The sequence below is a fragment of the Mangifera indica genome, chromosome 12, assembly GCF_011075055.1.
Source record: "Mangifera indica cultivar Alphonso chromosome 12, CATAS_Mindica_2.1, whole genome shotgun sequence".
Classification (NCBI taxonomy): domain Eukaryota; kingdom Viridiplantae; phylum Streptophyta; class Magnoliopsida; order Sapindales; family Anacardiaceae; genus Mangifera; species Mangifera indica.
This window is the reverse complement of record NC_058148.1, coordinates 15095577-15108894: the sequence shown is the minus strand read 5'-3', so window position 1 is coordinate 15108894 and position 13318 is coordinate 15095577. Positions and strand designations below refer to the sequence as shown.

General features: G+C 35.2%; 5 protein-coding genes across 5 annotated transcripts; 4 read left to right on the top strand and 1 right to left on the bottom strand.

Annotated features, from left to right (window-relative positions):
* The first annotated feature begins 2338 nt into the window (after nucleotides 1-2338).
* Nucleotides 2339-5631, top strand: LOC123193651 (probable hexosyltransferase MUCI70). The gene is made up of 4 exons (XM_044606711.1): nucleotides 2339-2683; nucleotides 2766-2969; nucleotides 3072-3632; nucleotides 5051-5631. Exons 1-4 carry the CDS (start codon nucleotides 2428-2430, stop codon nucleotides 5404-5406), a joined length of 1377 nt encoding a protein of 458 aa, XP_044462646.1. The 5' UTR covers nucleotides 2339-2427; the 3' UTR covers nucleotides 5407-5631.
* Nucleotides 5632-6747: 1116 nt separating this feature from the next.
* On the top strand, nucleotides 6748-9231 carry LOC123192715 (probable hexosyltransferase MUCI70). Its single transcript, XM_044605358.1, has 4 exons — nucleotides 6748-7092; nucleotides 7188-7391; nucleotides 7469-8038; nucleotides 8769-9231. Exons 1-4 carry the CDS (start codon nucleotides 6837-6839, stop codon nucleotides 9101-9103), a joined length of 1365 nt encoding a protein of 454 aa, XP_044461293.1. The 5' UTR covers nucleotides 6748-6836; the 3' UTR covers nucleotides 9104-9231.
* Nucleotides 9232-10068: 837 nt separating this feature from the next.
* LOC123192132 lies at nucleotides 10069-10494 on the top strand. The gene has a single exon (XM_044604584.1). The coding sequence runs from the start codon at nucleotides 10069-10071 to the stop codon at nucleotides 10492-10494; it is 426 nt and encodes a 141-aa protein (XP_044460519.1).
* Nucleotides 10495-11415: 921 nt separating this feature from the next.
* Nucleotides 11416-11871, top strand: LOC123192131. The gene has a single exon (XM_044604583.1). It carries the CDS (start codon nucleotides 11416-11418, stop codon nucleotides 11869-11871), a length of 456 nt encoding a protein of 151 aa, XP_044460518.1.
* Nucleotides 11872-12564: 693 nt separating this feature from the next.
* LOC123192130 lies at nucleotides 12565-13014 on the bottom strand. Its single transcript, XM_044604582.1, has one exon. The coding sequence runs from the start codon at nucleotides 13012-13014 to the stop codon at nucleotides 12565-12567; it is 450 nt and encodes a 149-aa protein (XP_044460517.1).
* Between the last annotated feature and the right edge of the window lie 304 nt (nucleotides 13015-13318).

Below are 13318 nucleotides of genomic sequence, written 5' to 3'. Positions count from 1 at the left end.
AGTGACGTGCATAGGAAAGGCAATCTTGAGCCTGACTTGCAAGATTTCTCACACAGTGCTTGTAAAACGAAATTATAGTTTAAATGATTTCCAATTTTTTATTCAAAACCACACTTTGATAAATAAAACATTTAAAAAAAAAAAAAGAGCGAGAGAAACATAGAAATTACAAGCCTTCCATATTGGTGGTTTAGCTGACAAGAATAATAAAATTTCCTTATAAAGCCTATCAGAGAGTAAGGACCCGAGATATATTAGCATTAGAGCAAAATAAAACTTTTGAAATTATTTGATTTAACGGTTGATGATCATAAAAAAATAAATAAAATAAAAAAAGAAACCTATGCCGACCCTGAGTAATAGATGACTTAGGTTAAGTTTGATAATATTAAATTAAATAGGATTAAATTCAAATTATATTAAGTTTAAACATGAGTTGATTTGAGTTTAAATTAAATATTTTATAATTAGTTTGAATTTAAGTTTATAATCATTTAAATTAATTAGAGATATTATTAAAGATTATCAGTAAAATAAATAATATTCTGATATGATAAATACTGTTGTCAAAAAAGTATTTAAACTAAATTAACTTAGTTTCAGTGCAAACATTGTAACTTATATATTTATCCATGGACTCTTTATATTCAAAGTAAGTAAATTTTTTAATATTTAAGTGCAAAATTTAAAAATTTAAAAAATTTATTGAAAATTGTCTATTGAAAAGTAAGCTCTTGAGTTTACTAAATCAACCAACAACAAACCTAAACTTGACATAGCAATAATCGAACCGAGTCTGGACCAACGTACTAGCTGGTTATAGGCTAAAATGTCTAGGATTAAATTCTCCGTTTATCCATAATAGCTAGCTAACGTTACAATATTGAAACTTCTCAAAATATCAAAAGCAATTCTCGAAATTAATCTTTTGAAATACATCAAATTACTATAGTTTAGTTACAGGCTATATATGCTGCCATTAAATTTTTAAGCAGTGCCAAATAATTCCTTAAATTTATCAAAAAATATATTTTTTTTTTGGCTTTTTTAACTATAAATTTGTCAAAACAAGCTCAAAATGAAAGCTCCATTGTCTCGAACTGACAAGTTTGTTTTTGGCCTATCAATAAAATTGGGCAGACCCGATCTTGTTTGGGCCGAAAAAAGCGTTTCTCTTTCTTTTTATATAGAATTCAGGCCTCAGGCAAACATAAACAAAATTTTTGTTCAATATGGATTAAAGCTTAGGCCCAAAATGATTTGTTGACATCAAAAATGATTTATTGGGCCTGAAACATCAACGTTCATAGTCGTACCCAATATCAATACGTACTGTATTCACAAGAAAAGCATAAATCAGTTTCATTTTCCCCTTTCATTTTTATTGGAAGGTCATGAAGACTTTTCGAGCTCACAAATCACTGCATTGAGAAACAGTTGAAGCAAATTTTGGTTGTTTTTAAAGTTTAATCGTCATTGTGCTAATACAATTCTACTTCTTCCTGCTAGAATGTATTCTCTAATGGCATATACAACTAGCTTTGCTTGAACCATGGAGATTCTCAGAGCCTTCTTTTAGCTTCAATAATGATATAATTACGAGAATAAAAATTTTGTTGGTATCGTTCTTTACCCATAAAAAAAAAGAATCATAATTATCATCGGTTAATACCTAAGTTTAATGTCATTTTTATGAGTTTGATTATAGAAGAGTTTTATCATATAACAATACCTAAATAATTTTCTTTGGTGAAAACAACAAAGATTTTGCCAAAAGTTATGTTCTCTTTATCCAAATATGCATAGTTTCTCATACAACACAATTCAGAAGTTTGTTTATTCAAATGCAAAAGTGTCGGCTTTTCCTCTCTTTAAAACTGCTACTATTCAAATGCAAAAGTTTGTACATTCAGAAGGATGAGACCGCTACTATTCTGCAACAATTCAACACTTAGTGGAAGGTTAGTATCTTATATTCCGCATATATAATTTTGATTTTATTTATATGTAATTCGGATTCTTTCCATAGATAGAATATTTACAATGCCTGCCACAGAGTTCTTCATCAACTTCACCGATTAAAATTTAACATATAAAATATTTTATAGAGCAATATTTCACATACATATTTTTAATATATAGATAACATATTATTATATAATTATATATTATATTATATTTAATTAAAAATTATATATTTGTATATTTAAATTATATACTAAAAGAACTATCACTTATTTTATAACTATACATCATATATATATATATATATATTCGTATTTATGATTTGTATTATTATTCCGGTATTTTTCAGAGATTGATGGCAGGAAACACTGAAGCCCGCGAGATGGAAACTGAAAGAGAATGAAAATGAGATTGAGAATGAGAGCGGATCAAAGGTGAAGAAACTCATGGCAATGATATTTTATGGGGAAAGCCAAGCTCACCTTCAGAACTCCTCTGTTATTCCAATCAAAACTCCTCTGTTTTTCTCTGATTTACCTCTGCACTGTTCTGTTTCTTGCTCTTTATAACGCTCTCTCTCCCACACAATGCATCTTCAGATCCTCTCCCTTTGATCCCGTTCAAGCGCCTCTCTTCTTTTACCCTTCCACCTATGGAGAGCACAACCACGCTCTCCCAACCCACCGTTCTTCCTGCTCTTTACCTATCTTCTTCTCAGGTTCATTCTCTTATATTCTCTTCTGTTTTCTCTATTATTTTTATCGTTTTATAAAATGGATTTTCTTTGTTTTTGTGATTAGATTACTCGATGGTGTTTAAAGAGATCCAAGATTTGTGTGCAAATTCTTCGGGTTTTAGCCCTGGTTTGAGGTATATGCATGGGAAAGCTGATACGTTTGGTGGAAATTTAAGTACCCAGAAGAGAATTTTTTTTCTTCATCATTCAAATGACAGCGTGGAGGTTCCTTGTGGCTTCTTTAAGAACTTTCCCATTCCTCATTCTGGTTAGTTTATATTATACTAATATTCTTAGCTTAATATTTTTTATGTGCATTGCGAATATTTCTTGGTGTTTATGTGTGTTTATTCTTTTGGGTGTATTTTAGATCGTGTTGCCATGGAAAAGTGTAATGGACTTGTTGTAGTTTCAGCTATATTCGATAACTATGACAAAATCCGGCAACCAAGAGGTCTTGGATCCAAAACACTAGAAGTCGTATGTTTCTTCATGTTTGTAGATGATATAACCCTGAAAGGATTCCACTATCACCAACTAATTTCAAGAAAATCAGAAGAACATAAAATAGGTGTATGGAGAATTATCAAAGTTTCAAGTACGAACATGTATGACAATCCTGTAATGAATGTTGCCATACCTAAATACTTACTTCATAGATTATTCCCCAACTCGAAATTCAGCATTTGGATGAATGCAAAGTTGCAACTAATGGTGGATCCATTACTATTAATTCATACACTTCTGGTATTAGAGAAAGTCGATATGGCAATACCGAAACATCCATTTTATGTTCATTCTATGGAAGAAGCTGTGGCAACTGCGAGGTGGAAGAAATGGTGGAATGTTGATGCATTGCAGAGGCAAATGGAGACTTACTGTGAGTATGGGTTGCAGCCATGGAGTCCAAATAAGCTCCCTTATCCCTCAGGTATTTGCATTTAATTCATAATTTATCTTTTAGTTATGTGGTCCTATATTTGATGTCTTGCTCTCAAAATGGCGGTAAAAATAATTTGAAAACTTATCTTTGGCACTTGTCTCCAATCCGCTTAAGGCAGGGTAATCCCACATTGGTTAAGAAACAAGTGTGGGTATATAAGTGTAAGACAAAATCGTTTCAATGTGGTCTTTGATTTGATGTCTTGCTTTCAAAATGGTGGTAAAAATCATTTGAAAACTTATCTTTGGCACTGATCTCCAAGTCGCTAAAGGCATGGCAATCCCACATTGGTTAGGAAACAAGTGTGGGTATATAAGTGTAAGATAAAATCGTTTCACCTTTTGAGCTAAGTTTAGGGTGGGAAAGACCCAATAACACTTATGGAAACCTAACAAACAATTTCATCCAAAGTCTATGGGGTTGATGTTGGATCAATGACCCAACGTGTGAGGGGAGGATGAAGTTGGTGTTGGATTGATGGCCCAATGTGTGAGGGAAGGATGTAGTTGTTGTTGAATTGATGGCCTAAAGTATGAGGGGAGGATGAAGTTGGTGTTGATACATTGACCCAATTTGTGAGGGGGGGATAAAGCTGGTGTTGGGTTGATGGCCTAATTTGCGAGGGGAGGATTGTTGGTAAATTCATATTAGTTACGAAACAAGTGGTGTGAATATAAAAGTGTGAGGTGAAGTCTCATTTTTTGACCTAGCTTTTGAGGTGGGAGAGAGGTCCAAAAGCACTTGTGGAGGCCCAATGTGGGATCCTATTTATAATAAATTGACCTCAAAGTTAGGCTTATGGTCTATGAAGGCCTCTGTTTCGAGGGTTTTGAGAGTGGTGCCTGCCTTGTTGATATGATAAATAATAGTGAAGTTTTTTCAATTCACATCCTTTTGACTTACAAGTAGAGATCCCTCGTGAAGATATTGGTAGAAAAATGAAAATTTTTGTCTTATTGATTGACCTTAAAAAGTCCATTCCTTGAGTCTCCAAATACAGTGTCTTTAACAGCATTTAATGGAATTTGAACTGTTGAAATATTTTGGTGTTGCTTCAATATCAATAATGATAATGGTAAGAGTGAAAAGGGGAAGAGCCCAGAGCTGAAGTTGAGCATCTTTGACTGAAAAAGCATAATTTCTTGTGACATTATGAGGCTCATGAAAATTCCCCACCTCCCATTTTCACTCCAAATATCAGATGGAATTTAAAAGAAGCAGCAATGCCTCTTTTTTTCTTGCATTTTCTAAGTAATGGACCTTTCACTCAGCCACCTACTTTACCCACTTCGTAATATGGGACAACTTCAGCTTTCAAATTATTGAATTATGTCTTGTTTATCTGCTGCCTGTGGTAGATGAAAATACCATAATTGAACTCATTAATGCTGAAATTTTGTTGGCAGATGTACCAGATAGTTCTCTAATCATAAGAAAGCATGGAATGAGAAGCAATCTCTTCTCTTGCCTAATGTTTAATGAGTTAGAAGCATTTAACCCCAGAGATCAAGTAGCTTTTGCTTATGTAAGAGATCACTTGAACCCCAAGCTGAAACTGAACATGTTTGAAGAACAAGTGTTTGAGCATATTGCAGTGGAGTACAGGCACAATCTCAAACGATCTGCGACCGGTTTCATTGAAGAAAGATGGTCCTCTTCCAAAAGGACCAAAAGGGCTAGGCATGATTTGTTTGTTAATAGCAGTTGCTGTATTAGTTGCCAGAAGTATTTTTCTGAGATGTGGGTTGAAACCCATGATTAAAATAAATGTTACATGGACTACAAGAAAAAGAAAACGAAAAGCTAAATTTCACAGGGAAAAGCTGACAGACAATAACAGGTAGGCAGATTGTTAGTATACATTTAAGTCATATTTTAAGTGTTCTAATCTGTTTGAACTCATTTTCTGATACAATTTTTTGCTCACCGTGGCTCGTAGCCATTGATTTTGAGAATAAAGCTTCTCCTGAATTTTTGTTCTCATTCAGTTACCTGTATTAGTTAGCTCCATGCATACGACACAGCATACTGACCTGGATGATCAGGCTTCACCTACTTGGAGTTTTGAGTCCAAACTTGGTTTATTTTCTGTCCTGTGCTCAATGTGGCTTATTATTATTAAATTTCTTTCTGGATCTCTCTGCCGGTCCATCTAACTATTCTTATTTGCCCGTATTTGCAAAGAAGTTTTCTTGCTTACTCATTTTGTATGCCGATTTCACATCACATGGGCCACGTAATTCCAATTTCTTGTCTGTTTCACCATGTGCAAGACTCGAGGGAAGACTACAGGAAAACTAATGGATATTGCAGAGGGTTTCTATAGTTCATTGTTTGTTTGAAGGAATTCTAATTTCACAGAAAATGATCTTCCAAAGCATGGCGATTCACCAAAACATGTTTCTTTTTATAGAGAAGAACATCGTGCTCTGTTGCAAAATAATAAAATGATGCGTACTTATTTTTAGTTATCTAATCTAGATAATTTGTCAATATGTAATTGGATATTTTGAAATAAAAATAGAGTAATACATAATCACTTAATAAAATATCATATGAATACCTAATTGAGTTATCAGAACTAAATGTATAGAGCTTTGCTTATCGCAAAATTATGTCTATCAACTTCAATCATAAATTTAACTTTTTGAGTTTTGTAACAAAAATTTGAGTAACTTTACTTTTATGGGTGAATTTAACCTGATTTTGAATAAGAGTCATTCAAACTTGGTTTGAATTCGAAACGATCGACTCATTTTTGAGTTTGAGTGGACTCGAATGGTGAATAGTAATGTCGAAAAGAAGAAGAATCACTCAAGAAGAAAAAAAATTATTGGAGAATAAGAGTTTTAGTAGGATAATGCTGACGAGCCCTTGAACTCGAACTGAACTATATTGAACTGGAGTTTTAATTTGAGTTTAACTCGGTTGAGTCAAATATAGATTCAAGCCCAAGCCAAAACTGAATGCAAAACAGGAAGTGATAAAAATGAGGTTATCTTTACTGCAACAACTTGATAGATAAGCTTTATAAATGAGTCTTATTAACTCTATCATCAAAGACCTTTTAAAGCTCCCTCATTATTATCAAAGACTTGAGCTCATGAGATTGAAACCAATAAATCAAAAAGTTAAAAAAAAAACATTTAAGAGTGATGAGAGGTGATGAAACTTATGTAACTGATCATCTTTATGGGGAAGCCAACCACTTCCTCCAAAACTCCTCTGCTTTTCCAATCAAAACTCCTCTGTTTTTCTCTCTTTTACCTCTGCATTGCTCTCTTTCTTGCTCTCCATAAATCTTTTTCTCCAAAACAATGTATCGTCAAATCCTTACACTTTCACCCTGTTCAAACCGCTCTCTTCTCTTACCCTCCCTCCTATGGGGAGCACAAATATGCTCTCTCTACCCAACGCTCTTCTTGCTCTTCCCCTGTGTTTTTCTCAGGTTTTTTTTTTTTTTGTCTCTCTTTTTGCTCAATTTTCGGTTTTGATGATTGTAAGAATGAATTCTGTGTAACTGTTTCTGGTTTCTGTGATCAGATTACAGAAGTGTGTTCAATAACATTCAGGATTTATGTGGGAACTCCTCAGCTTTTAGCCCGGTTTTGAAGTACGTGCAGGGGAAAGATGACAGTTTCGGGGGAAATTTCAGAACCCAGAAGAGGATTTCTTATTTTGATCATATGAATCACAGTCTGGAGGTTCCTTGTGGGTTCTTTAAGAAGTTCCCAATCAGTAATTCTGGTTAGGTTTTAAGCAAACAAAAAATTAACTTTTCTTTGATTGATGGATTGATTTTAAGTTAAGTGTTTGAATTTCAGATAGAATTGCCATGGAAACTTGTAATGGACTTGTTGTAGTCTCTGCAATTTTCAACAACCATGACAAGATCAGGCAACCAAGAGGACTTGAATCCAAGACGTTGGAAACTTTATGCTTCTTCATGTTCATAGATGATGTTACATTTAAAGGACTTGAAGATTGCCAACTAATTTCATCAGCAAAATCTGACTCTGAAGAGTACAAAATAGGGGCATGGAGGATTGTAAAAGTTTCAAGCAAGAATTTGTATGAGAATCCTGCCATGAATGGAGTCATACCTAAGCACTTAGTACATAGACTATTCCCAAACTCCAAATTCAGCATTTGGATTGATGCCAAGTTACAGTTAACTGTGGATCCATTGTTATTGATTCATGCACTAGTGGTTTCGAAGAATGTGGACATGGCGATTTCAAAGCATCCATTTTTTATTCATACTGTGGAAGAAGCAATGGCCACTGCAAGGTGGAAGAAATGGCGGGATGTCGATGCATTGCAGAAGCAAATGGAGACTTATTGTGAGAATGGATTGCAGCCATGGACTCCCAAAAAGCTCCCCTATCCCTCAGGTATAACTAAATTTATTCATAGTAAGTTAATTTATCATTTTGATTCTTGAAATTTGGATCGATCCGGTCAATTCAATCGAGGCCTGATGCTCGGATATAAACTAGGCTTCTAAAAGTTTTTTTTGCTATTGTTGAGGTTTAAACCCATATCCCAACAATTTTAAGGCTGTTCTATTTTTTATTTAAACTACTTTAATTTTTATGCACTTCTTCTTAGTTCAAAGTTAGAAATTATATTTTTGGATGAGTCAAGAGAAGGGTGAATTCAAATTGAATTGAATTAAAATAAAAGTCAATTAAAACTCTGTTTGAATATAAAAAATCCGGTTTGAGCTTCCTTAAATAGTGTCAACAAACCCTTGAACCAAGCAAAACTATTAAAATGGAACTCTAATTCACATTTGACTTGTTCAAGTTGATCACAGGTTTGGGTTTGGGCTGGTTCGACTAAAATTCACCCCTTAACCATTGAACCCTTAAAAAGATGTAGTAGGTAAGGCGTGTTACTTGAATTCATCTTGTTTAATTAGTTTTAATAATAATATTTAAGTTTGTCGTAATAATATTCATCTTCCAGTTGGCCACTACCCACCGATAAATAGACCCAACTTCACTCCCCCAGTAAGCTTCAGAACATGGCTTGAATTTTACATAAAGGTCAATTATGGTGGACCCTGAAAGCCAAAGAAGCTTTGTTTATTCTTATTCTAATGGAATCTTGCGTTGGCAGATGTACCAGATAGTGCTCTGATTTTAAGGAAACATGGGCTGATCAGCAATCTGTTTTCTTGCCTTCTGTTCAACGAGCTGGAGGCATTTAATCCAAGAGACCAACTGGCTTTCGCTTTTGTGAGAGACAAAATGAGCCCCAAGCTCAGATTGTACATGTTTGAGGAGGAAGTGTTTGAGAAAATCTGTGTGGAATACAGGCATAATATTAAAGGCGTTGGAAAGATGAGTAAATTCGAAGGCAAAAGAGCGAAGGAAGATTTGTTTATTAAGAACAGTAGCCATTGCCAGAAGTATCTTTTGAAAATGTGGGGGAGGGGGGAATCCCGTAATTGATTTTTGTCTGTGATTATAAAATCCCCATTGTAAAAGCTAACATATTGACCAACATTCACAGAGGAAAGCTGACAAACGATGACAGATTGTCAGGATTAATTCAAGTTTTTCACGGCTTTTCTTTCAAATTTTGTTGCAATTGTTTAATCTAATCGTTTTGAAGATAGAGTTATAAGTTTATAATTTGAAAATTTAGTTTAACCTCGGTACATTTATTTATTTGATAATATTATACATTCTATTAAAAATATTATTTACTTATCAATAATCTTTTTATAATATTATATATTAATTTAAATGAATTCGAATTATATATTATAATTTCAATCAAAACTCAAATTGAAAGCGGATCCAATCCACCACTACATCATACCATACCAAGTAATCACAATGTTCGGATAATAATGATGATCCATATTATAATAATTTGGAAACTTGATACGCAATATCTATTATGTTAATTTTATAAGCAAACAAATATATATAGAGATTTTCTTTAATCACTAAAAAATTTTGGCCTTCTTTACCTAATCACATTTCTAGCACAAAAGACCATAAGCTGGTCTTTCCTGGAGAGAGACCAAAAGTAAACTAATAGAATGTGTGAGTGTGTGTATATATATATATATATATATATATATATATATATATATATATAAGAATGATAAATAAAATTAATTAAATAGCCCTCGAGAGTTTGATATCTTGTTCTTCCAAATATAAAATGTATAACATGGTTAGCACTTTATTTACTTTGTATTAGTTTTTGAGCGCCACATGTATCTCTTAGATTCGCAGGGTTAAAGAAATGGATATTGATATCCAGCTGGGATTCTCAGAAAATATTTTGGAAATTAAAATATTTCCCGAAAATTATTCATCTTGCATGTTGCCACTGTATAAGAATTGCCACCCAAAAGTCTTCCATCACTCAACAATTAGCAATCAATCTCATCAGGAAAAAAATGGCGACTCAACAGTTGATATCTGAGAACAAAGAAGGAGCCGAGATCCACCACGGTGCTGATCTTTGCAAGAAAAAGTGCCATGAACTTCTGGACGAACTCAATCTTCCTAAAGGGCTTCTCCCACTAAACAATCTTACCGAGATGGGTTATAATCGCGCCACTGGTTTCTTTTGGGTCAAGCAAAATAAACGTTACGAACACAGATTCCAGGCTATCGGAAAAACCGTTGCCTACGACACCGAGCTATCGGCGTTTGCTGAGAACCGTCGGATGCGTAAGATTAGTGGAATTAAAAGTAGTGCAGTGTTGATGTGGGTGAAGGTTGCTGAAATGTGCATTGAAGATCCGAGTTCTGGGAAAGTGAAGCTCACTAGTGCAGCTGGTCTCTCCATGTCGTTCCCAGTCTCCGCGTTCGAACTCTAAGAGAAAAATCAAAAGGACAATATTGAAACAATTGGGGTTGTTTGAACTTTTAATAAAATTATGATATATTGTGATTGTGCTATATATATATATACGTATGAGAGCAAGCAGGGTAAGAGATGGAGTCTTAATTTCTGGTTCTGCAATTTGTTTCTGTTGATTGCAAATGGTATTTGATGTTTACAGTTTCACTTGTTAAGGAAAATCCAGTGTTCAGTTGCTTTTGCTTTACGGTTCTTTGTCGAAAAGCTAGCATGGTTTCTAATAATCTAATATAGAGAAGTGTGCCTTGTAATAATGGTTCATGGCCTAGCTCAGGCATTGCCCGATCAAATCACATTGGGTTTTAATTCTACCATTGCGTCAAGGCAGTGCAAAGGTCATACACTCATGTTGACGTCGGCATGTCCTTTATAAAAGGCTTTACAATTTTTGTTCCATTAGTCAATTGGACTAATCAGACTAGTAGATACCTAGACCAGGCCCTCCGCCAGGCCAAGCCCAATGCATGTCTAAAAAGATTGCATAACAATCACAGAGTCTTTACTGGACTAGAAATTGGGCTTAACATATGCAAGTTAGGCTGAAAATTTATTCAAGGGTAGCTTTTTTTTCCATACACACGTAGCGTCACGGCTGTCGTGTTTATGGTGTGAAAATATGAAATCCACGTGCACGCATGCACTAACTCAAAAAGGAAAAACGTGAAAATGTTATGGAAGATTCTAAATTCAAGATCATCAGTCAGAATTATTACTATCATTCTTGCTGTTTGTTGTTGGTCGTTGATGGTGGAGCATGATAATTATGTTTCTCGAAATTTTTTATTGACAGTAAGTCCTCTATATAACAACTGCCAGTCAGTCATCCAAAGCCACTTCAACAAGCTCGTCGAAACACAGAAGCTCAAATTCAGCAAAAATGGCGACTCAGCAATTGGTGGCAGACAACAAACAAGGAGCCGAAGTTCACCATGGTGCCACCCTCTGCAAGCAAAAGTTGTTTGAACTTCTCGACGAATTCAACCTTCCCAAAGGCCTTTTGCCGCTCAACAACCTCACCGAGATGGGCTATAACCGCGCCACCGGCTTCCTGTGGGCCAAGCAAGACCAACGTTATGAGCACGACTTCAAGGCCATCAATCGTGTCGTTACGTATGACACCGAAGTGTCGGCGTTTATTGAGGAGCGTCGGATGCATAAAATTAACGGGGTGAAAACTAAAGAGCTTCTGTTACGGGTGAAAATTGTCGAGATGTCTATTGATAATCCCAATTCCGGCAAAGTCAATTTCTGCAGTGCCGCCGGGCTGGGTAAGACCTTCCCTCTCTCGGCTTTCGAGCTCGAGGAGAAGAAGGACCAAAAGGAACAAAAGTGAAACCGTTGGGGTCGATTTAAAATTTCAATAATTTATGCTGTTCTCTGGGTATTTTCCGTTACTTTCGTTTGAATTAAACACTTGTCTGCGTGTCTTCCTCAAGAAGTATACGTAAGCAACTTTGTTTCAGTTTGGGCCTTTCGGGTAATAAAAAAATTTATTATCATTGTTGTTTGTTTTTTTTTTTTGTTATTTCTGAAAATATCTGAAGCATGAATATTTTTGAATCATTTGTTCTTCACATTGTTTTAAAACCCTAATCAGACCGATAAATTAAGTCAATTCAACAATATATTGGTCAAATCAATTTTTTGACCGAGAGAAGCAATGGAGAACTGCAAATTGGATGTTTGGAATTTCAAACATTACCCTGTGCGAATTTGAATTACAAGCCAAATTCGATCAATCTTATTCATCAAACAAACCATGTTTGAGCCCATTTGAACATTCAGATTTAATTGTCACAGGTTAGATTGTTACACCCTTATATTTCCCTTGGAATATAATGAAGAATCTGGTTTTATTGAGCATTTGGAAGCACAAAATTTCCCTGTACTCCCATCTAATGGATGCATAATTAAGGTTTCGCAAGACAATTACTTCAGCTAATGGACTGCTAGGTCTTAGCTAAAAACTATGTCGATTTTTTGCCATATTTATTTTCTTGCAGCACTGGGTTGCATATATCAGCTTTTAGTTCTCTAGGCAAAGAACCTTATTCTCTTCCAGCTCAAACGCTGAAGTGGGCAACATAGCAGACATGCCATTGGGGACCTGAAACGTGATCTTGCCTGAGGAAGGATCATCGATGAATATGTTAGAAATGGTGACCCAAAGCAACAGCTCCTTGCTCTTGATGCCAGTAACATTTGTCAAGCGACGTTTCTTGAAAAATGCTGTCACTTCAGTGTCATACGGGACAGTCTTGTTAATACGCTTAAACTTGTGCTTCACCTGCTCCTTATGCTTGGCCCAAACGAATCCAGAGGATCCGTTACAGCCAAATTCTACCATGTCTATTGGAAACAGGCCTTTGGGAAGGCATGGCTCCTCGAGCAGTTCCCAAGCTTTTTGCCTGCAAAGAGCTTCACCATGGTAAATCTCAGCTGCAACTCTGTGATTCTCAATTAGTTGAGAAGCCATCATAATTGATATCAACAAAGAGGGAGATATGGAGCTATTTATAAGCATCGTTTGAAGTTAGGCATAAAGTTATTTAATACGTGCCCAACAGGAGCAGTTTTTTACCTGCATGAACAAGGCGGTTGAGAAGCTGAACGGTCGATCTGGTCCAGGACAATGAGCTATCATAAAAGGGCTATTGTGTTATTGGAGGATACAAGAAGAAATTAAGCGAAAACGGGTACCCAGCTTGCACTTAAGGTAATCTAAGGGTTCCCAGCCTAACTGGCGTTGAATCGATTATACCAAATTAATGAAATCTTCA

Coding starts and splice junctions, on each gene's coding strand:
- LOC123193651 (XM_044606711.1), top strand. CDS start 2,428: ATGGGGAAAGCCAAGCTCACCTTCAGAACTCCTCTGTTATTCCAATCA. Junction 2,970..3,071: donor CTTTCCCATTCCTCATTCTG/GTTAGTTTATAT, acceptor GGTGTATTTTAG/ATCGTGTTGCCATGGAAAAG. Junction 3,633..5,050: donor TAAGCTCCCTTATCCCTCAG/GTATTTGCATTT, acceptor TTTTGTTGGCAG/ATGTACCAGATAGTTCTCTA.
- LOC123192715 (XM_044605358.1), top strand. CDS start 6,837: ATGGGGAAGCCAACCACTTCCTCCAAAACTCCTCTGCTTTTCCAATCA. Junction 7,093..7,187: donor TTCCCCTGTGTTTTTCTCAG/GTTTTTTTTTTT, acceptor TTCTGTGATCAG/ATTACAGAAGTGTGTTCAAT. Junction 8,039..8,768: donor AAAGCTCCCCTATCCCTCAG/GTATAACTAAAT, acceptor TTGCGTTGGCAG/ATGTACCAGATAGTGCTCTG.
- LOC123192132 (XM_044604584.1), top strand. CDS start 10,069: ATGGCGACTCAACAGTTGATATCTGAGAACAAAGAAGGAGCCGAGATC.
- LOC123192131 (XM_044604583.1), top strand. CDS start 11,416: ATGGCGACTCAGCAATTGGTGGCAGACAACAAACAAGGAGCCGAAGTT.
- LOC123192130 (XM_044604582.1), bottom strand. CDS start 13,014: ATGGCTTCTCAACTAATTGAGAATCACAGAGTTGCAGCTGAGATTTAC.